The sequence below is a fragment of the Erpetoichthys calabaricus genome, chromosome 6 (genome assembly GCF_900747795.2).
Source record: "Erpetoichthys calabaricus chromosome 6, fErpCal1.3, whole genome shotgun sequence".
Taxonomy (NCBI): domain Eukaryota; kingdom Metazoa; phylum Chordata; class Cladistia; order Polypteriformes; family Polypteridae; genus Erpetoichthys; species Erpetoichthys calabaricus.
The window spans coordinates 70,314,641-70,338,647 of NC_041399.2; the positions used below are offsets into that span (position 1 = coordinate 70,314,641).

At 38.7% G+C, this 24,007-nt stretch overlaps 2 protein-coding genes across 2 annotated transcripts in view; one reads left to right on the forward strand and one right to left on the reverse strand.

Annotated features, from left to right (window-relative positions):
- The window catches only part of rmc1 (regulator of MON1-CCZ1), a 41,673-nt gene extending 37,640 nt beyond the window's left edge, over nucleotides 1-4,033 (forward strand). Inside the window, exons 18-20 of the mRNA XM_028803676.2 lie at nucleotides 661-729; nucleotides 2,256-2,481; nucleotides 3,813-4,033. Of these exons, the coding sequence (XP_028659509.1) occupies nucleotides 661-729; nucleotides 2,256-2,481; nucleotides 3,813-3,892 (375 nt within the window). The 3' untranslated portion in view covers nucleotides 3,893-4,033. The remainder of the gene's footprint in view (nucleotides 1-660; nucleotides 730-2,255; nucleotides 2,482-3,812) is intronic.
- npc1 (Niemann-Pick disease, type C1) overlaps nucleotides 3,512-24,007 on the reverse strand; it is a 76,028-nt gene continuing 55,532 nt past the window's right edge. Inside the window, exons 21-25 of the mRNA XM_028803675.2 lie at nucleotides 23,579-23,779; nucleotides 19,520-19,751; nucleotides 16,221-16,334; nucleotides 14,025-14,187; nucleotides 3,512-4,562 (exon numbers count right to left, since the gene is read on the reverse strand). Coding sequence (XP_028659508.1) covers nucleotides 4,480-4,562; nucleotides 14,025-14,187; nucleotides 16,221-16,334; nucleotides 19,520-19,751; nucleotides 23,579-23,779 — 793 coding nt within the window. The 3' untranslated portion in view covers nucleotides 3,512-4,479. The remainder of the gene's footprint in view (nucleotides 4,563-14,024; nucleotides 14,188-16,220; nucleotides 16,335-19,519; nucleotides 19,752-23,578; nucleotides 23,780-24,007) is intronic.

Sequence of the window (24,007 nt, forward strand, 5' to 3'; positions counted from 1 at the left end):
TGGTCATAAATGCGAGGTACAGAAGTTATTTATCACCAACATGAGCCTGTTTGCCTTTCCCAAAAATTATGTCATTTGGTCCCTTTAATGATCTCTGATGGTAAAAGTGCGCTCTTCTGCTATTTATCATGGCTATAAATGTAAGGTATTTCTGAAATGCTGCCGTTTCCTCCCACAGTCCAAAGGCAGGTTTGGTGGATTAGCGATGATAAATTGTCCCCTGTGTGTGTGTGTGTGTGTTCACCTGTGATAGACTGGCACCCTGTGCTTCTGCTCCCCCATGATTCTGCTGGACAGAGATGTTTTATCCGAGCTTCAAAAACCTAAACCATTTACGTTGTTCCCATAGTCTTAAGTCAAACATGATGCATGTTTGACATAAGACTTTGTATTGTTATGTGAAACTTGATGGATTGTTTTCTCTCTTGATTTGTTCACTTTTTTTTTTTTTATAGTAGCCTCATGGAGGAGCATGAAAAGCAGTGCTTGAATTTCTTTTATACTGCATGCTTAAGTGATTTAATGACCCAGTTACTATTACGATTAATGCTTCTGATACTTTAGATTGATTATATAAACTAGAAGCAAATGTAACTGGTAAATATTTTTATCTATTTTAAATATTAAAACCCCCTTTTTTTTTTTTTTTTTTGCACACAGGCTTGTCTTCTACTGTCCCTTGAAAGCACATACCCACCAGCTCATCAGCTGTCTTTAGACATGTTAAAGGTTGGTATGATTTGTATCACTTCTCATGTACTAAAGAATGCAGATTTATTTATAGTTGTGAGAAATATGTGAATTGGAAATGTAAAAGTGTAAAATGTTTAGTGTGCAGTTGTCTAATCAGATCAGCATTTTTTTTTTATTTTGACACTTGTAGAGACCAAGCATCTCGGAGCAGGTAAACGGTCCTCTAACTGCCCCAGAAATCTCAGTGATGCTAATTTGTGCCTATTCTTAGACGTAAAAATAAAAGCGTTTTATCAGTTTTGTGAATCTAGGAATGTACTCCTTCCTAACTGCACCAGGATTTTGTAGAGTTAATGAGCTGTCCTAACTTGCAGAAGATGGCGTTCCGGTAGAGGTTGGCACGCACGTCCCATAAAAGGATGAATGTTTTGGAAACAAAAACATTTATTTATATAGCATATTTTCATACAAATAATGCAGCTCAAAGTACTTTACATGATGCAGAAAGAGAAAAAAGACAAAATAAATCAGAATTAAAATAAGGGAACACTGATTAACATAGAATAAAAGTAAGGTCCGATGGCCAGGGAGGACAAAAAAAAAACTCCAGACGGCTGGAGAAAAAAAAAAAAATCTGCAGGGGTTCCAGGCCATGAGACCACCCAGCCCTCTCTAGGCATTCTACCTAACATAAGTGATCAGTCTTCACTGGACAACAAGATTGTTATAAAAAATATTGATCTGGCAGTGATAATATTTATAACAAATCTTGTTTGTTACTTAATCAGTTCATCTACACCGTGAAGCCATGCACTGTTAGCCGAAATTAAAATGTTGGTAACATTTTGGCCACAGGGAAATTTGTCTGTCACAGCCAACCGTTTTTCGAATTTTGCAGCAAACTTTCAATGCCCTTAAAATGCATTAGGTAATACACAGATTATATCATTTATATCAGATTATAAATTTTCCATAACTGCACGAGTCAATATTAAAGCAAGTTTCATTGATGAAAATCGGCACACGCATGACAACCAATGCAGTGTAGATTAGCATGCATATGTGAAATGCAAGAGATATCACAATATCTACACACAGGCTGTTGTAAAATTGTGACAACATTCATTCTCGGACGTGATTTTCTACTCGTAGCAGGGACTGGGACTGGGTTGCTTTATAAATACTTCTTATGTTCTATTCTGAGGTTTGACCAATTCTTATCAAAGTGTGACTTTAAGTGCAAGTCTAATGAGTAACTGAGACGTTTGATAAATACAGGCCCAGATTACAATTTGGGAGCCATTCTTGCAGGAATCCTGTAAATTCCAAGTGATGAACAAACCTTCTAGAACTTTCCATCTGATATTGTACTGCCAAAATATTGTCATTTTCTTCAGGAGCAGGTGGAGAGTTTAAGTCTTTGTAGCATTTCATTTTGTATCTTTGAAAACAATCAACTGAGAATCCATTTATTTGATGCTCCTGGAATTTTTTATTTTCAGATTTTGTGTTGACTGAGGTAATGATTGAAATTCATATTATTGCGCTTTTTTCTACCCCAGAGATTATCCACAGCCAATGATGAGATAGTAGAAGTACTGTTGTCAAAGCACCAAGTTTTGGGTGCCCTTCGCTTTATCAGAAGTGTTGGTGGACATGACAATATATCTGCCCGTAAGTTCCTTGATGCAGCAAAGCAGACACAGGATGAAATGCTCTTCTACACGATCTTCAGGTTTTTTGAACAGAGAAACCAAAGGTTACGTGGAAATCCTGCTTTCACACCAGGTAATTAGTCTGAAATCATTGGGGTTAACCTGCTCATCGTATGTATATTCACAGAAAGTTGATGCTTTTTCTTAAACCCTCAGAGTAGCAATATAGTTTATGCAGTGAGGTATTGCAGCTTGCCAAAAACACAAGGCACTTTACCTAAAGGGGCCCAGGGGGAACAATGCCTGCTCAGGTCACCTTTAAAATTCCTTACTTCAAAGTTCACATCACAAGACAATGACCAGACTTAGCCAACTGGTGCATTCCAAAATGCCTTAAATGTTACCAGAAGCATTGAAGAGAGCCATTGGAATGCTGCAGGAAGGCATGTCACATGCCAGCATTGTTGGACCGTATGGATTAAACTGCTCTGCTGTGCCCCAACTGTATAAAAATACATGCATTTTGCACATTTATTATATGGCTGGATAACTTATAATGAATTATGTGACAGACTTTTTTTTTCCCATGGACGCTTTCAAATTGTTTGCTTTTGTTTAGTATTGGTCACTGCCTGCTTCCTTAAAGCATAAACCGTGTTAGCTTAACTCTACATGAAAACCCGAGAACAATTTTTTTTCTTGGCCAGCAGCACAAACCACATGGAGTAATCAACCTATCATTTTTTGGCAGAGTAATTCTTATATGGCCTTTCACTTCAGCCCACCTGTATTCCCCCAGGCTAACTAACCAATTTATCACAATATTACGCTGTCCTCACAACACAGATGCAGACTGGCATAAAACAATTTGTGGTTCAAGAAAAGTCGGTCGGAATCCCACAACACGTGCCGCTACTGCTGCTTCAGAAGTTGTTGAGTTGTTTTATGTTTATTAAATTCTTCAAAGATTTTCCAGGAATGCACTCAGTTACTCCATCATTTAACTTTTTATTTTAAAAATCTGAACAGGGTGAACAGTTTACCCAATATCAAATATTCATTTTAACATAAAAGATCCCAAAATAATTAATTTATCTGCCATATAACATTTCTAGTCTTAAAAGCTGAAGACACTGCATTCTCTTTATATAAAAAAAAAAAAAAAAAAAAAGGTCTTTGTGAAAATCCTGGCCTGTTGTTTGGGGGGCCTGTGCTCTGCTCTGCCTTTCATCTTTTTTTATTGCTTTGACATTTGAATTGCTCAGTTTGGGCAGAATTAAGAGTTCCTACAGAATACAAAACATTTTTTTTTAACCACTTAAAGCCCTTATTAATATTTTTATGGAAAGCAGTCTTGCTTAAAATGAGCAATTTCTACTCTGGTGGCATGTTCTTTGAGTCGATGTGTTACTTTTGTTAATAAGAGTTGTACACTGTAACTAATTTAAATCTGTCATCTTGTAGGTGAACACTGTGAGGAACACTTGGCCTATTTCAAGCAAGTTTTTGGGGAGCAAGCACTCATGAAGCCTATCTCACAGTAGATGGTTAGCTCTGACCTTGTTGTTATTTACAAAATCCACTGTACAAAAATTAATTTATTCTGATATCAAACAGCATGTCCTTGTTTGTTTTGCTTGCACTTAATAAAATTGTTTATGTACATAATAAGCATTTTGTACAAGCGTTAAGAAAAATAACATCTGCCTCCGTTAATCCAACTTGGCCTTTTGAGTTCTTCTATAAAAATACTAAGAGTGGAGCAGCAAATAGAATTGCATTGATGATGTATTGTACTTAAATACAAATTCATGTTTATGCACATCTCATCAGCAGCTTGATAGGAAGTCCATCCCACCATGAATGCAAGCTGTTTCATTAAGGTTGCACATCTTTAACACAAGTTTTGTCATACCAAAATAAAATTGGCAAGTAGCACTCTCGGTTATTGTTTGTCACAGGGTCTGGAAAAGTTTGTTTTTTGTTTTCCTGAGTCTGACAGACATGGCGTTGTGATCCACTGTGGCTTCTCTACTGTTGCTGTACCCAGAACATGTGACTGACTTATCACCGTAGTGGCTGCAGTAGACCTTCAAAGCCAGTGCCAGTGAACAAAAAACTGGCAACATTTCTAGAAGTTCAGAAGTCTCTCTTTTTCAGTTGATCGGTAGGATCTGTTAGCTGACTGCATCTTTGCCTTGTTTACTGGGGGGCCTAAAAAACAGAATTAGTCACAGTCAGTGTGTCCATTTTTTTTCCACAAATACAATCATCACATACTTCATCAAAACATCGGGTGCTGTTGACATCTGTAAACCACATATTATGCAAAACTGCAGTAGGCCTTAGAGATGAGGGGTGAGTACAAATTGCTAATGATAGGAGTGTTATGATTATTTGGTTCTATTTAAGGATTAATTTACAGTATTTCTATTGTTTGACAACAAAGTGCTATAAGAATGTTCCACGTTGAAACTCAAGCAACAAAATAATATTTGATTTTTTTTTCTGTTAATAAAAATAACAAGAGGCACACCTCCAGGGCTTGGAGCAAACTGACATAATGGTAGCTGTTTTACGTTTTTATATTGTGAACTCTTTAACAAAATGTGTTAATTTACAGATTTACCAAGACTGCATCAAATAGTGACAGGGATAAAAACTTGTAAGGGCTGCAAGTGAATACTCTGGTATACAGTTTGTGTCAAAATTTAATACAAAACTACTGTTTTTATGAAAGCAATGAATGTGCAGCCTTTATTTCTACACTAGTATAGCCTCCAGCTCCCTTTATCTTTACATGAAAAAAGATGAGCTTACAAACTCTGTAAAACAGACAGTAGACCTTTCCTCATAAAATACATGTGATGAGAACAAATACTCCCACGTTACGTAAACCCTACACTTTTAAACCATTTAATACAGACCTTCACAATATATAGGTGTGTGTGTGTGTGACCATACCTACTTCCCTTTTCTTTAAAATGCGCTTTCGATTAAATCATTTGACCAAATCCCATTTTGCCCCTGCTCTGTGAGTCACTATACTTGCAGTCCATAGCAGGTGGAATGAGTGCAGCCTAACTATGGTTTCCTAATTTGATTATTATTCAGTGAACTGCCGGCTCCCAAATGTTTAGGTAGGGCTTGTCTGTTGGGGATTTTCCTACTCAAACCTGCATAGCTGCCATGATCTAAGAGTGTAGCTTAAGCTCCATTTTCATACATGAAATAAAATTCAGGAATGTTAACTTCTTTATAAAGTCAGCATCCACATATGTGGTATTAAGTAAGTGTTGCCACCATTGTATTGGCAGTGGGATAAACACCAGACTCGTGGGTCCAGCAGTAAGGAATCTTAGACTGATGCTGTGATATGAAACATTGCAGTTCGATAGACAAGGTAATCGCACAATCCACTTTGAGATAAAACTACATAAATACTGGAAAAAAAGCAATTGCATTAGCTAATAGTTGTTTATCAACTTCTACGTAATGGTATCTTTAAAGGAACATTGCAATAGAATTGTTTATATACAGTGGGTACGGAAAGTATTCAGACCCATTTCAATTTTTCACTCTTTGTTATATTGCAGCCATTTGCTAAAATCATTTAAATTAATTTTTTTCCTCATTAATGTACACACAGCACCCCATTTTGACAGACAAAAAAAAAAGAATTTTTGAAATTGTTGCATTTTATTAAAAAAGAAAAACTGAAATATCACATGGTCCTAAGTATTCAGACCCTTTGCTGTAACACTCATATATTTAACTCAGGTGCTTTCCATTTCTTCTGATCATCCTTGAGATCACCTTCATTTGAGTCCAGCTGTGTTTGATTATACTGATTGGACTTGATTAGGAAAGCCACACACCTGTCTATATAAGACCTTACAGCTCACAATGCATGTCAGAGCAAATGAGAATCATGAGGTCAAAGGAACTGCCTGAAGAGCTCAGAGACAGAATTGTGGCAAGGCACAGATCTGGCCAAGGTTACAAAAAAATTTCTGCTGCACTTAAGGTTCCCAAGAGCACAGTGGCCTCCATAATCTTTAAATGGAAGACGTTTGGGACGACCAGAACCCTTCCTAGAGCTGGCCGTCCGGCCAAGCTGCGCTACCGGGGGAGAAGAGCCTTGGTGAGAGAGGTAAAGAAGAACCCAAAGATCACTTTGGCTGAGCTCCAGAGATGCAGTCAGGAGATGGGAGAAAGTTGTAGAAAGTCAACCATCACTGCAGCCCTCCACCAGTCGGGGCTTTATGGCAGAGTGGCCTGTCGGAAGCCTCTCCTCAGTGCAAGACACATGACAGCCCGCATGGAGTTTGCTAAAAGACACCTGAAGGACTCTGAGATGGTGAGAAATAAGATTCTCTGGTCTGATGAGACCAAGATAGAACTTTTTGGCCTTAATTCTAAGTGGTATGTGTGGAGACAACCAGGCACTGCTCGTCACTTGTCCAATACAGTCCCCACAGTGAAGCATGGCGGTGGCAGCATCATGCTGTGGGGGTGTTTTTCAGCTGCAGGGACAGGACGACTGGTTGCAATCGAGGGAAAGATAAATGCGGCCAAGTACAGGGATATCCTGGACAGAAACCTTCTCCAGAGTGCTAAGGACCTCAGACTGGGCCGAAGGTTTACCTTCCAACAAGACGATGACCCTAAGCACACAGCTCAAATAATGAAGGAGTGGCTTCACAACAACTCTGTGACTGTTCTTGAATGGCCCAGCCAGAGCCCTGACTTAAACCCAATTGAGCATCTCTGGAGAGACCTAAAAATGGCTGTCCACCAACGTTTACCATCCAACCTGACGGAACTGGAGAGGATCTGCAAGGAGGAATGGCAGAGGATCCCCAAATCCAGGTGTGAAAAACTTGTTGCATCTTTCCCAAGAACACTCATGGCTGTATTAGCTCAAAAGGGTGCTTCTACTAAATACTGAGCAAAGGGTCTGAATACTTAGGATCATGTGATATTTCAGTTTTTCTTTTTTAATAAATCTGCAACAATTTCAAAAATTCTTTTTTTTGTCTGTCAATATGAGGTGCTGTGTGTACATTAACGAGGAAAAAAATTAATTTAAATGATTTTAGCAAATGGCTGCAATATAACAGAGTGAAAAATTGAAGGGGGTCTGAATACTTTCCGTACCCACTGTAGGTGCAAATGAACCATGGAATTCTGGACACAGGTAGTGTCTACAGCTACTACTACTGATCACTCACTTTACAAATGGAGACAAATTTTGTTAATAGTGCAAGCTAGGAGGCATTCTCTAACGGAACACCACCAGAACAGTGGTTGTCATTTTCTTAGGTGCCTTACCCAGTAAACTGCTTGCCCTGTATGAGGGCACGACATTCCTGTCACTTATTCACTTGGCTGGTGCGGTTGTTCCAGCTCATGGAGAGACGGTGTCAACACCTGTCAATAGTCTCTAATCTAATCTATTTTTTGGACACCAATTACAACCTGCTTTACACAGTGGCCCAGCATCTCCTTGAAAAGCCTGTTCAGAATGCTTGGTGGTAACGTGCCACAAAGCAGAACCGCTTGTGTCGCCACTCAGAGTTTTTAGTGGAGTACTAAGAAACCAATGTGGGGCCGTCTTCAACATCGTTCAGCCGCAAAGAACTGATGATGCATATGGCTTAAAGATTCATTTGAGGTTACTAGCTGGAAAGATCTTCTGACATTGCAGTGTTGAAAATAAAAAGCTCATTTTTTTGTTCTCCCATTAACATTTGGTTTATTTATTTTTTTTGCTGCTGGCCGATGTAAGAATCTCCTCTCAGGCAAAAGACCTGGAAACCCTATGGAGTTTGTAATTTGGATGATTATCTGCTTTGTTTTTGCTTTGATTTAAATTAAATCAGGATGAGCATCTTGTAGTCTTGATTTTTTTCTTCTTCATTTGTTTAGAGGTTATCTGAAATTAAATTTTGTATTGCAACATGACAATTTGCCACTAACTACTATTAATGTAAAGAGCAAACTGAAATACTTGCATACTGTAGAACCGAATTCTCAAATTTAGATATGGAAATTTCATTAACCTATTCCTTATTTTCAACAAATTAGGGGTTAACTGACAAAATGTAGCCTAATTGTTTTTATATTTACTGTATTTGAAAAGACAGGTTACTTTCTCATATACAAAGTATGGGGAAAGTACTGAAATCCTCCAAAAATTCAATTTTGAGATTTTGATGAATCTCTATGTTGAGATTTCCCTGAGTCTGAAAATACCATTTTTGGAATCAGGTGTTTGTGTGTGTATGTATGTAAACACGATAACTTGATTACACTTTCACTTAGGTCAACCAAATTTTACATACAAGTATCAGGTAAAAAACAGATTTCTATCAACTTTTGGGCTATTTCCGTTAACTGCTACTTTACCTTTTATTCATGTAGCTGCAGAGTCTGACTTATTTAACTTTCCTTTTATAATAATTGTTCAATATATTATTAATTTGATTTGTTGTTGATGGTTCTTTAATTTACATAATATAAAAATATAATCATTGTCTTGTGGTTTACTCCTCAAATATCCATCCCCATATCTGAGTATATGAGAAAGTCTAGGGGTGACCACTCCTGATTTTTTTTATAAGAGGACTGTGGCTTAGTGCAGTTTAAAAGATGAAGGTGGTTTATGTTACTAAGATGTACAGGTTTGTATAACAGGAATTGTGTGGTCCATGAACAAGTGGGTGGAATTAAGAACTCATTATCAAAGTAGGGAGACGTTTCTAAACACTTCACAATTATTCTATTCATCAGAATCGGATTACACAAATTACAACTTCACTGAACATTGCTCTTCTTTGAATGACTTCACCCAGATCACTTTTATCTGCTGTACAGTTGTGCCAACCACTTTAGGTGTATTGTGAAGATATTTTGCCCCTTTCCACTCACTGGCATTTTTAGACCATCTTAAATTGTCAACATACCACATCATTTTAGCTGGGTTAATATGGATTCACTTGTTCTTTGATAGATGTAATTGTGCACATGACACATTTTTATAATGTTCCAGATCACTGGATATAGTGGTAGTGTCTGGCCAAAGCTGCGTGTGTTTTTTAACCAAACTATACTCCCACCTAGCTGTGTTAATTTAGCAAAACAAAACTTCAAGAGTGAGCCGCATCACAGTGAAATGAATACGAATACTACAGTAGTCTGGGCTGTGCTCTAGCTCTTCTGCAAACCCATCACTGTTAACAGCCTATGCAAAATAAATGTGTTTGAAACCCCGGAAAACCTGCTTCCCCATTATATCAGTGTCCCAACCTTTACATTAGTCTCCACAATTCAGGTCTTATCATTTTTGTCATATAGTGGGGTCCGGCTAATGCTGTAAATGGTTCATTAAAAAGGCTGGGACTTGACAGTAATATAACTAACTCACGAAGACCTCAGCCATTTGTTATCCTACACAAACCTGAGTTCCTACAGCTCAACAGAGTGGAGTGTAGACATCAATGTCATGCGTCTGCTCCTGCACCTTTTTAATCCACCAGGCTCAGCATTAGAGAACAAAAACGAGAAGTACAACTGCCTGTGTTCAGGAGTCATCTTGTGGTTAGACTTCTACACAGATGAATTCTTGGTATGTAATACCCCTGAAATGATTGTGAAATGTTTTGAAACGTGTGGAATTTTAATTAAAAGCTGCAAATAATGTTACAACCTTGGCTGCTTTATAAGAAAGAAAAAGAACAGCTTCATTATAGCAAGAAATCAAAAACAGACTGTTTAAGAATAGTCTTTTAAGACTTCTTAAAAATTGGTAAAGCCTTTGATGCTGGGTTCTTTCTATAGTTAGCCTTTCCTTAGCTCTTAGTTTTTTTTTTTTTTAACCAGTATACTGCACCATAAGAGCTGTTAAGAGTAGTGCACTTGGGTCTGAACCTGAGACGGACAAACAAGCTCCATAGGTGGTCCATACCTGTGGACAGAACTACCTGGAGAAGCAGACATAAAAGCAGCTCTGTGATTGCTCGGTTGTGGACCCAGCACTTTGATCACATCTCCTGGCTGCTACAGTCCATCAGCTTGGGTGTGTGGTTGCCAGCGAGCCTTACAAGGCTGGTGGATAGAGGGCATACGAGTTTTCACTGAGGCAGAGAGTCAGGCAAGGGACAAAGCAGCTGGGAGATGCGCCCAAAGTGCTCACTGACTGCCATGTCTGCAAATACTAATCTCAGAGCTGCTTTTTTACCGGTCCCACCCCTTCGGATAGTTGAGCATGTGTATGAGATATAATGTGTAAAATAGTTAAAATAGTGGTGTACCACCACAGAAAAAAAAGCCTGGGAAACGCTGCCTTAGCTAGTCTTGTGCTTTAACTTTGGTCACTTAGGCATTTTCAGTTGTTTTGGTCAATTTTTTAAAGCCCCTAGCTGATGTCCACTCTATTAAGTTGACCTTCTTTGTTAAAGCATCTGCTAAATGAATAAACATACATGTAATTCCAATACTTGAAGCATATTGCTAGGGCAGTAAAACTAAAGGAGACTTTTTTTTAGAAAAATTGGCACTGCACTGCTGCATAAAGGACACTCGTCCGTCACTGTAGTTATGAGGCTGAGGAATACACTTCTGTCTTCAAATGGGATTATAAAAAGCCGAGAAGCATATACAGGTGCTGGTCATACAATTAGAATATCATGACAAAGTTGATTTATTTCAGTAATTCCTTTCAAAAAGTGAAACTTGTATATTAGATTCATTCATTACACACAGACTGATGTATTTCAAATGTTTATTTCTTTTAATGTTGATGATTATAACTGACAACTAATGAAAGTCCCAAATTCAGTATCTTGGAAAATTAGAATATCAATTAAGACCAATGCAAAAAAAGGATTTTTAGAAATGTTGGCCAACTGAAAGGTATGAACATGAAAAGTATGAGCATGTACAGCACTCAATATTTAGCTGGGGCTCCTTTGGCCTGGATTACTGCAGCAATGTGGCGTGGCATGGAGTCGATCAGTTTGTGGCACTGCTCAGGTGTTATGAGAGCCCATGTTGCTCTGATAGTGGCCTTCAGCTCTTCTGAATTGTTGGGTCTGGCATATTGCATCTTCCTCTTCACAATACCCCATAGATTTTCTATGGGGTTAAGGTCAGGCGAGTTTGCTGGCCAATCAAGAACAGGGACACCATGGTCCTTAAACCAGGTACTGGTAGCTTTGGCACTGTGTGCAGGTGCCAGGTCCTGTTGGAAAATGAAATCTGCATCTCCATAAAGTTCGTCAGCAGCAGGAAGCATGAAGTGCTCTAAAACTTCCTGGTAGACGGCTGCGTTGACTTTGGACCTCAGAAAACACAATGGACCAACACCAGCAGATGACATGGCACCCCAAACCATCACTGACTGTGGAAACTTTACACTGGACCTCACGCAACGTGGATTCTGTGCCTCTCCTCTCTTCCTCCAGACTCTGGGACCTTGATTTCCAAAGGAAATGCAAAATTTACTTTCATCAGAGAACATAACTTTGGACCACTCAGCAGCAGTCCAAAGGCGAGACGCTTCTGACGCTGTCTCTTGTTCAAGAGTGGCTTGACACAAGGAATGCGACAGCTGAAACCCATGTCTTGCATACGTCTGTGCGTGGTGGTTCTTGAAGCACTGACTCCAGCTGCAGTCCACTCTTTGTGAATCTCCCCCACATTTTAGAATGGGTTTTGTTTCACAATCCTCTCCAGGGTGCGGTTATCCCTATTGCTTGTACACTTTTTTCTTGTCCTTCCCTTCGCCTCTCTATTAATGTGCTTGGACACAGAGCTCTGTGAACAGCCAGCCTCTTTAGCAATGACCTTTTGTGTCTTGCCCTCCTTGTGCAAGGTGTCAATGGTCGTCTTTTGGACAACTGTCAAGTCAGCAGTCTTCCCCATGATTGTGTAGCCTACAGAACTAGACTGAGAGACCATTTAAAGGCTTTTGCAGATGTTTTGAGTTAATTAGCTAATTAGAGTGTGGCACCAGGTGTCTTCAATATTGAACCTTTTCACAATATTCTAATTTTCCGAGATACTGAATTTGGAACTTTCATTAGTTGTCAGTTATAATCATCAAAATTAAAAGAAATAAACATTTGAAATACATCAGTCTGTGTGTAATGAATGAATCTAATATACAAGTTGCACTTTTTGAATGGAATTACTGAAATAAATCAACTTTGTCATGAGATTCTAATTTTATGACCAGCACCTGTACAGAGGTTTCATTTCCTGTTGCTAGTCTTTTTTGCACTACCATACTGTCACCTTTTAATGAAGCATCTTTCAAAATATAAGATGTATACACAACTTGACCTTTTAGCTGTCTTAAAGAAGTATTTCATCTTATTCTAGATAGCAATGGATACATACTAGGTGTTTAAAGAGAATATTTCAGTTTTATCCGTTTAACAGTATTAATCTTTTTAAATTTTAAATAAAAGTGAAACAGTACCCACCCCAGCCACCTCCTTCCTTTCTTGCTCTTTTCTTTAAGACTCTCTGAACCTTTTTCATGCCCCAGTCGGCTGGGCTGTAGCTCGACTTTGCAAACCCGCCCCATGTCTGCAGAGGCTTTCCTAGGGATACGCCAATTCTCCTCCTGTATCGCCAATGTTGTGCAGATTAAGCCAGTTGGCGATTTTAAGAATACAAGTTTATAGACTTGTAGGGTGTCATGTGTACTTTGAATATGTGAGTGGGCCCAGCAGTAGACTGACGCCCTGCTTCATGCGGTTTCCTGCCTTGCAGCCAATGCTGCCAAGAGATTCCAGCAACCCTGAACTCGATTAAGTGGGCTTGAGAATGATCATTTTTATAACTCCATTAGCTTAATAGATCTCTGATCTTACAGCAGTGTTTAAAACTACAAATAAAAGATTAGTCTATTAGCTTGCTCTCACCTGTAAAGCAAACATAATGGCTGATATAATAACATTTCAAACTTAAAAATGCATATACATTTATTCTGCATCTTGTAATCTTAAATGAAATACTGTTTTTATACTAAATCTGACATTTTCTGAGGCTACATTGTTACAACTCACAGTTGCTAGCAACTGCATTATGTTTTGTTATATTCCTTTAATCGGTTTCTCTTCATTATTAAAATATTACCTTATTTTAACCTAAGTCTTAAGTCATTTTAAATATGTCAACGTGAACATAAGGACAAGTGTCTGTCTGTGTCTCAGTCCAGTTGCTATGTCTCTGCCGTCCAACAGATGGCGCATTTACAAATCCTGTACCAGATGGTGTGCAACAGAGACATAGCAACCGGGCGGACACACTGCACTTTGAACTTTGCACACTGAACTTTAATGTGAAGGTCTACGTTGATTACTTGAGATTTCAACCATTCATAGAGGAGTAGCACAGCTAGTAAGTAAAACTAAAGGGGATACAAAATGTTCTTCACTATAATTTGTATACCTAAACATTTTCTTCTGAACAGACACATGTAATTAAGGAAAAAAAAAGCGAAAATGGCCACAGTCTTCATACTCCGTGTCACTTATATTTTCAAGCGAATAGAAGTGTTAACAACAAATGGATCGTCTTAGAATTAAATGACAACTCTTGGGGGCTGAAGAGGCAAGAATAATTAATACTGAATGAAGTTCAAGTAGAAGCGCTTTCTCTCACCTATATAACTGAGCAGCACAGGAAGAAAAATCAAACCGTGAGCGGCACCTAGGAGTACAATGGCAAGATACATTCTGAAGTAGAAAACCTGGAAGATCTGGGACTTGGAGAAAGCCAAGACGACAATGCCACCAAATTTCGTCAGCGTGATGCCACTGAACACCTGTTTGTATAAAAGAAAAAAATAAAAGTACTCTTAAGACAATTGAACAAAATCCTCTTAACATTTCAATAATTACAATAGGGAAAAAAAATAATATACAGACAACACTCCTGTTTATGGAGGCAAGAAAGCCACAGTTCATGTCAAGGCTAACTTTCAAAGTGTCTGTACATCTACAAGTAGGACCATTTACTCCTCTGTGTCAGTGGATATGAATCATAAGCATGCATTCTTTTCTTCTTCTTCTTGTGATCCAGCCTACTCCTTCTATTTACTGGCTTGCCCCTTATCATATGCACTCCCTTCCCTCTGTCCTCCTGTGTTTTGGAAAATTTTCTTTGAGGAAGTAGAGTGTCAGCTGGGAAGGGTGACGCAAGACTCGTATCAACTGAAACAGAGGTGAAAAAGCTTCAGTATTCTGCCCAAATGATTCATAGTTTGAAGTATTTAAGGGTTCTTTTCAATAGCCTCTGATAGGACTGCATCTCTGAAGTAAGCCTGCGCTGTGTCCATACTGTAGTGGGTAGTACGTCTTTAAAGAGCAACATGTCCCCGTATTACATAAGTTGACTGCTCGATATCGTGCCCATGGTCCAGCCATTGCACACATCAAGTGTTTACTTGTTGTCCCTTGCCTAATTCTTGGCATAGCTGTATGGACTCCAAAGTCCATACAGATGGTGTGGTTCTGATGTGCAATGGAAAAGCCTTTATGCCATGGAGACAAACACTTCTGCAGTTGTCACAGGAAATCGGAGGAGTATCTCCTTTAATGACAAGACATGTTCACTACTGAAAAGAAGGACATAAGCTTACCCAGTTGAGAAAAAAGCTGCCTAGGACTCGGAATTTTCAGACTTTTACTGCTGATGTTATTGTCGCCAAAAAAGGTTGCATTTCAGCATCAGACGTACTACTGAATTAAGCAGCTCTAACACCATAGCAGAGGATGCAACTACAACTGATGAGGACCTCAGAACAATAAACCAGATTTAGGTATCAAATTAAAAAAAAAAAAAAAGACTTCCTGACTCATTAGACACAAGTCTACCCCAACTACATCCAATTTAGGAAAGGAATTTTAAAATTGTAGGATGAAGTATGAGAGGCAGGAGTTTCTAGTATCAAAATACATACCAAGACATTTGGATCATTAACACAATAGCTTAATGTAGCACAGGCTTTTGAATTAATTGTATTTCCTTTTCACTCACTTTAGCATCTGTTTATAGTGAGTGTTGCAGTGACCAATAACCAGCTAAGCCCTCAGCCTGAGGTGGCTGCCTTCTGTAGAACATCTTATATGAGGAGGATTCTGCATTGCTGTTTTGTCTTTAGCTCTATGGGTGACATTCTTGTGAAATCTTCCTGTGCTTTGCATAACAAAAATGGAATTATATGTGAAGAACAAGCACCCCCCCCCCCAGGCTTGAATTACTGTTTACTAATGTCTCTGGTTTTCTTGAGGAGAAGAGGTGGGATTAAGCATTTTCTTTACATGCATCAGGTCCATTTATGCCCCATTCCTGAAATCCTGATGTCAGGTTATTCTCATGGAGCTCTCCGTAATGCTTCTTTTATCCCAACTAGGCAGATACAAAGCTAGAACTCCTGAACTGTGGCCTGTAAGTACACACGAGGATAGAAATCTGTTTCTTGTTGCTTCTTGTTAGTTGAGGATCCACAATGCTGTGGGTGTTGTTAAGAAGTGCAAGTGATTAGAGTTTCAGTTGGTGCTGGTAACGAATACACAGTTTCATTTTATCTACATATACCATGAAAATGTGATCGGACTGTGTGAAGTGTGACTTTTTTTTTTGGCCCGGCACTCCAACACCCCATTCTCTTTACTACTTCTTTTTAGATTTCCTGAAAGGATCATAGTGTAATTAAAATTTATTACATTTATGACATTTATTAAAAAAAGACAATATAAAGAGTTATGCAGTTTGTTTAAAAAGTTTACACTTGGTAATCCCATCAACCTTTTTCAAATGACGTGATGTGTCAAACTAGTAAAGACTTGGACTTACTGAGCTGCCCATGTGAGCCAGTGCATCCTCTGCCCGCTCTACTCGGCTCTTTTTGGTGCTCACTGAAAAGGCTCGAACAATATGGCTACAAAATTCAACCGAGATTCCACAGCACTGAAAAACAAAACAACAGACACAATCAGGGACTTTCAGGACATAAGTTTTTGTAGGATAAAAGATGGAAAGAACATAACCATGACTCTATTGGTTTAGTGTGCTCAAGCCTGAGTAGCTCCTCTTTTTAGGGTGTAACTTGAGTGGTCTTTCATAGCTCACAGCTCTAGAGTTCTAAAATTGGGTTGTTTTCTCAAAACACACAACAAGCTAAATGAAACCTGAAAATCTAATGTTGGCTAAAAAGCCTTTAGCCACCTACATCATCCAGACAAGGCAAAAAAGAGAATGTGTCACAATAGATGACATCTTGATTCAAATGCAAGACATTTAGGCATCAGACCACCTGCAATAGATGACATCTTGTTTGAAGAGATATTAGAAGGAAGGGCAGCAACTTGCAGAAAACGAAACTATCCAATGAAAAAGGCAAAGATTAGCTGAAACTCTAGAGCTAGTTGGACAAACCTCATAAGTTTTGTTCCTGCAGAAGAGCTCTGACCTCATTAAGCAAGTGCCTCATCACCCTAGCAAAGGGTACTGTAAGTGGAACTTGCCATATAAAACAAAAGGCGCATGGTGCTACACAAGGCCTCATTAAAGAAAAAGCAGACCAAAATTACATGGATGAGAACCTGCAGGTATGCTGTTTAGATAGGTGGCCTGTCTGATCAACACATTTCTATTAATTCTCTACATCTCCATAAAACTCGAGAGCTGGAGACAGACTCCATTAGAACAGGTTTGACAAGAACAAGCCATTCAGCCCAATAAAAAAACTTGCTAATCCTATTCTCCTAATCTCTCCAATTGAGATTTGATGGCCCCTAAAGTCCTACTCTCTACCACACAATTTACCAAGTTAATTCATGCGTCTCTGGTTCTTTTTGTGTGAACAAAAACATTTGTGCTTTTGTATATACAGTACTGTGCAAAAGTTTTAGGCAGGTGTGAAAAAATGCTGTGAACAAAGAATGCTTTCAGAAATATAAATAATGATTGTTTATTGTTATCAATTTACAAAATGCAAAGTGAGTGCAGAAAAGAAAAATCTAAATCAAATCAATATTTGGTGTTACTACCTTTTGCCTTCAAACCAGCATCAATTCTTATAGGTACACTTGCACAAAGTCAGAGATTTTGTAGGATTATAGTCAGATGTATGATCAACCAATTATACCAAACAGGTGCTAATGATCATCAATGTCACATGTAGGTTGAAACACAGTCATTAACTGAAACAGAAACAGCTGTGTAGGAGGCTTAAAACTGGGTGAGGAACAGCCAAACTCTGCTACCAAGGTGAGGTGGTGGAAGACAGTTTCATCTCATGGCAAGATTGAGCACAGCAACAAGACACAAGGTAGTTATACTGCATCAGCAAGGTCTCTCCCAGACAAAGATTTCAAAGCAGACTGGAGTTTCAAGATGTGCTGTTCAAGCTCTTTTGAAGAAACACAAAGAAACTGACAACATTGAGGATCGTAGACGCAGTGGTCGGCCAAGGAAACTTAGTGCAGCAGATGAAAGACACATCAAGCTTATTACCCTTCGAAATCGGAAGATGTCCAGCAGTGCCATCCGCTCAGAACTGGCAGAAACCAGTGGGACCCAGGTACACCCATCTACTGTCCAGAGAAGTCTGGCCAGAAGTGGTCTTCATGGAAGAGTTGCAGCCAAAAAGCCATACCTCCAACATGGAAACAAGGCCAAGCGACTCAAGTATGCACGAAAACATAGGAACTGGGGTGCAGAAAAATGGCAGCAGGTGCTCTGGACTGATGAGTCAAAATTTGAAATATTTGGCTGTAGCAGAAGGCAGTTTGTTCGTCAAAGGGCTGGAGAGCGGTACAATAACGAGTGTCTGCAGGCAACAGTGAAGCATGATGGAGGTTCCTTGAACGTTTGGGGCTGCATTTCTACAAATGGAGTTGGAGATTTGGTCAGGATTAATGGTGTTCTCAATGCTGAGAAATGCAGGCAGATACTTATCCATCATGCAATACCATCAGGGAGGCATATGATTGGCCCCGAATTTATTCTGAAACAGGACAACGACCCCAAACATACAGTCAAAGTCATTAAGAACTATCTTCAGCGTAAAAAAGAACAAGAAGTCCTGGAAGTGATGGTATGGCCCCCACAGAGTCCTGATCTCAACATCATCAAGTGTGTCTGGGATTACATGAAGAGACAAAAGGATGTGAGGAAGCCTACATCCACAGAAGATCTGTGGCTAGTTCTCCAAGATGTTTCGAACAACCTACCAGCCGAGTTCCTTCAAAAACTGTGTGCAAGTGTACCTAGAAGAATTAATGCTGTTTTGAAGGCAAAGGGTGGTCACACCAAATATTGATTTGATTTAGATTTCTCTTTTGTTCATTCGCTGCATTTTGTTAATTGATTAAAATAAATGATTAACACTTCCATTTTTGAAAGCATTCTTTGTTTACAGCATTTTTTCACACCTGCCTAAAACTTTTGGACAGTACTGTATATATCCACATTCATTTAACATAAGTTCATGGAATCAACACAGCAAGTATTTCTACTGTGAAAGGCTTTGTCAAGAGACATTCTTGTGTGTGGGTATCAAGCAGAGTTTTAGAAAAGACTGTAACTTTAAGGTCTTATTTGTCAGTAGTTGTGACTAAACCAGTTTCTTGTCCATTATGCAAAGAGTGCCTTAAATGACAACTCATTTGGAGAGTGACCTTTGAAAAGATCAAAACTCCCACTTCACTGATCAGCGTTGCTAGGCTCTCAGTCCTGCGAGGGAGTTGGCAATAGATGAGTGCTTTAGGGAAGAACTAACGCTTCCCATGCTCAAGGAACTGTTCAAAGGGAGGCCCCCATGGGATTACACCTCTCGGGAGAATAGGGACCACCTGAAAATTCTCCAGAATAAGAGACTATGCTGGGGAAGAGTAGACTGGACACTTCCGCTTGGGGTGTAGCCTCAGTGACCCTCACCATGAAAAGCAAATAAGAAGTGAACAAGTGTTTGCTTTTGTAAAAGCTAGAAAATGTCATAATCACCCAGTGCACAAAAAAACAATATTATCTGCTCAGGTATTAGTAAAACAACTGTTGAGGTAGGGGTAAAAAAAAAATCAAATCAAATGGATGGGCAGTAATTAAAAATTGCTGGGACACTTGATCTCAAATAGACTGAATATACTCACCATGACAAGATTGACAAGTGATACTGCGTTGAGACTGATGTTCCACAACCACATAACTCCAAACATGTTGACAATAATCATGCAGATGGTCAGGCTCACTAGCACTGCTGACCAAAACTCAAATCCCAAGAGAAGAGAGGTGACCACAAAAATTGCACCAAGTGACAAGCCAAGATTGAATAGTGCATCCTTCACGATGGTCATGTACTGTTCATAGTATACATAAAACACACTGTAAAAGAAATGTAATATTACATATACATATAACAAAGTATTAAAAAAAAAAGCTCAAAGTGTATTGAAAAGCAGAGATCTCCTGTATAGAGAAATAAATGTTGATTCTGACAGTCAAGACATTTTAGGCATTAAAATACACTACTGGTCAAAAGTTTTAGAACACCTCAGTTTTTCTTTCAACTTTAATGAGGTGAAATGAAGTGTAGGCCTTTCATTTAGAAAAACTGCAAAGAAAGATCAAAGTGTCAGTGAGTAACAGTGGTGTCCTACACAATCCAAAGGCAACTGGAAACTGAAAGAAACTCTGGGAGGAAGAGATCAGGCAGACCTGAAATCACAGCAAATTCAGAAGACAAGTCTCTGGGGGTCACCAGCTTGAGTGATAGGCGCCTCACAGCACAACAGCTGGTGGAAAAAACAAGTCTTGGTGTCTACTGTGAAGAGGAGACTTTGTGCTGCAGGTTTGACAGGGCGAGTTGGCAGTAAGAAAGCCATTCCCTTAAAGGACAAAATAGGATCTTGAAATACAGTAATCCCTCCTCCATCGCGGGGGTTGCGTTCCAGACCCACCCGCGAAATAAGAAAATCCGCAAAGTAGAAACCATATGTTTATATGGTTATTTTTATATTGTCATGCTTGGGTCACAGATTTGCGCAGAAACACAGGAGGTTGTAGAGAGACAAGAACGTTATTCAAACACTGCGAACAAACATTTGTCTCTTTTTCAAAAGTTTAAACTGTGCTCCATGACAAGACAGAGATGACAGTTCTGTCTCACAATTAAAAGAATGCAAACATATCTTCCTCTTCAAAGGAGTGTGCGTCAGGAGCAGATGATGTCACAGAGATAGAGAAAAGCAAACAAATCAATATGGCTGTTTGGCTTTTAAGTATGCGAAGCACCGCGGCACAAAGCTGTTGAAGGCGGCAGCTCACACCCCCTCCGTCAGGAGCAGAGAGAGAGAGAGAGAGAGAGAGAGTTTGTTTTTCAATCAAAAATCAATACGTGCCCTTCGAGCTTTTAAGTATGCGAAGCACCGTACAGCATGTCGTTTCAGGAAGCAGCTGCACAAAAGATAGCAACGTGAAGATAATCTTTCAGCATTTTTAGACGAGCGTCCGTATCATCTAGGTGTGCGAACAGCCCCCCTGCTCAATCCCCATACGTCAGGATCAGAGAAAGTCAGTGCAAGAGAGAGAGAAAAGTAAGCCGGGTAGCTTCTTAGCCATCTGCCAATAGCATCCCTTGTATGAAATCAACTGGGCAAACCAACTGAGGAAGCATGTACCAGAAATTAAAAGACCCATTGTCCGCAGAAATCCGCGATATATATTTAAATATGCTTACAGATAAAATCCGCGATGGAGTGAAGCCGCGAAAGGTGAAGAGCGATATAGCGAGGGATTACTGTACCAGCTGTGGACTTCTGCAGACTGGGAGAAAGTCTTATGGAGCAATGAATCAAAATTTGTGATCTTTGGTTCATCATGCAGGATGTTTGTATGCCATCGTGTTGGTGAAAGGACGGTTCCTCAGTGTGTGACACCAACTGTAACACATGGAGGAGGAAGTGTGATGGTCTGGGGTTCTTTTGCTGGAGGGAGAGTTGGTGACTTGCAACTCTTGTTATATCAGCAAAAGGTGGCTACCTTGACGATTTAAACATTTGAATAAAATGTTCTTCTCTTAATGATTGCTTGACTTATTTTTTATATTTGCCATTGTTTATTTGTTCTATGCCTTGACTTCATGAAACATTAAGACATTAAACTGTGTGCATTTCCATAAAAACTGAGGTGTTTTAAAACTTTTGCTGGTCAAGTATATTTTAAAACCATAACACACAAAATTTATATTTTAGGTTCTAAAGGTAGAAGTTTCAATTTGCTTCCAAAAAGGAATTCCTGAAAACTTATGATCTGAAATGCAGTGCTAAGTACAGCAAAATGAAGGTAGGATTTACATTGTGCAGTCTTAGAACCTGAATACCTACAGCTTACAGCTAAAAAAATACAACCGAACTCTGAAAACTAAATGTTCAGAACTGTCCAATGTTCTTAATTTTCATTGTTAGATAAAAGAATGCAGTATAACAGAAGTTTTATCTTATTTGGTATATTATTTTTGTTTAAAATATCTGTCCTGAAGTGGAAAATCTTCCATTTTGTTTTTTAAATTGCAGACCGCTTATGTTTGAATTAATGTGTTCAAGAGAACCAGGATGAACTGAATTTACAGGACTTTAATTACAGGCATTGCAAATATCCTTTCTTGCACATTCTTTCTGTATTGTACTAGTATAACTTTAATGCATCTGTTTAAATTAGTTTAAGTATGGATGCCACCGAACTAGAAGCGGTTTTAATTAGTTTATAATACTGGAAAGGAAAGTCATGAGGTGCATAAAAAAATCAAAGGCTCTAAAAGCAGGGCCATTTATCCTAAGGATAAGTTAGCTAATCTGTCTCAAAATCCCACGTGTGCATTTTAACATAAATATGACTAGCAACAGAGATTGAGACACGTGTGAGTATTTCATCTGGAAGTTGAAGAACGTAAACTGAACAACACCGACTGCTAAATGAAAAAGTAATCCAGGACAATATCCACTACTTGACATTTCTCATTTTCAGTAAGTTTTTCTAAGACCATTTATGTCATTTAAGTCTTGTCTCCAGACTTTGCTATTTTATTTCTATTATGCTTTTATTCTATATGGTATTTTTATACATTAATAAATACCACATTGCTTTTATATTTCCTGTACTTTGTCTTTTATCTAGAGTGACTGAAATAATAAAAGGGCACCAAGTGTGGGAAGACTGCGGTTTTCTGGCCCACATGGCTATTGAGGTCGCTCCTCAAGAATAAGAACAACTGTGGTAAAAGAAAGACATTGTTTGGTTGATAAGTGGCACATAACCAAAAGAGTTGAGCTTTTATGTGTGTCACAAGGACACTCGCATGTCTGTTAACAGCTGTGATAGTGAGTCTCTATGTAAAGAAACCCATGATACTGCGGAGTGACTTGCAGTTGGTGCCACTCGAGACTGTGTCTGGTTAGGTTCTCCATATGTATGCATGTGAAGGGAATCTCGTGCAAAATATTGCGGACTGACTGGCAACTGACTTTACATTATGTGTATGTGTGAGTGTGTGTTATGTGTGTGTGTGCACGCTAATCTTCATACTGAGGTACAGGAGAACACCAAACCGAATAAAAAAGTGTTTCTCACAAACCCTATGATAATACAATACCATTTTAGATAGCAGATTTTTGGGATATCATTTTTTTTATTATACTAAAACCTGATCCACATTATGTGTAGCATTACAGGATTATAATGTGTATCCATAACCTGCACTTCATATTACCCTTTTGTTTTAAATCAGATCTTAAACCAAGTATGAAAAGTCTTGATACATTTTACTGCATGGTCCATCACTTCTAATGCTCTCATGCTATTAGCCTGCATTAAATGAATATTTCTGGCATTTGATTACAATGTAGTGACTACATGACTGTATGCAAAAAAATAAAAACAACTTGTAAAGATTCCAGGCTTAAATGACCCACTAATTCATTACATAAAATGCAAATAAGAATGCAGCCCTCTTTAACACGTCACTGGGCAGACCTTGAATGGACTTATAATGCCTTATACTGAGCGAAATAAGGACCATGAACAGGCAGGCTTGCATTTGCTCGACTCTTTTCATTTTCCTAAGAAGCAAGTTTCACTTAAATTACAACAAATTCATTTTTTGCTTAAAATATGGATATACTGAATTTTTCTTACTAAATATTAAAGCAACTTACCTGTATGGAAAGACACTTAAACTGTTGTTCCCATTTTCCATTACATTTGTGATATTTTCTGCCAAGATATGAGCTTTCCTCATTGCATCAATAAAATCGCTAGATGTATTCAGCACTGTGTGGTATGTCATGAAGTAACTGGCGCCAACATCTGTTTTGTTTTTGATTAAGTCAATCGCAGTGCTGTAGGCCGCATGACCACTAAAGAAGAAAAAGCAACACTTGTAGGCAACAGAGATACATAACACAAAGATGTGCACAAAGAAAGCAGGGGGTGCGGTTGAACCTTAGTTTTCTTAACAACCTCAATAAACCGTAAATAAATATGCAAGTAGTTCCGAAAAACAATTCTGCAGTGATGCACAGAAAAGTGATATGCATAGGTATGTGTACAGATATATAGAAATGTGCACTGCCCAAAAAATTGAT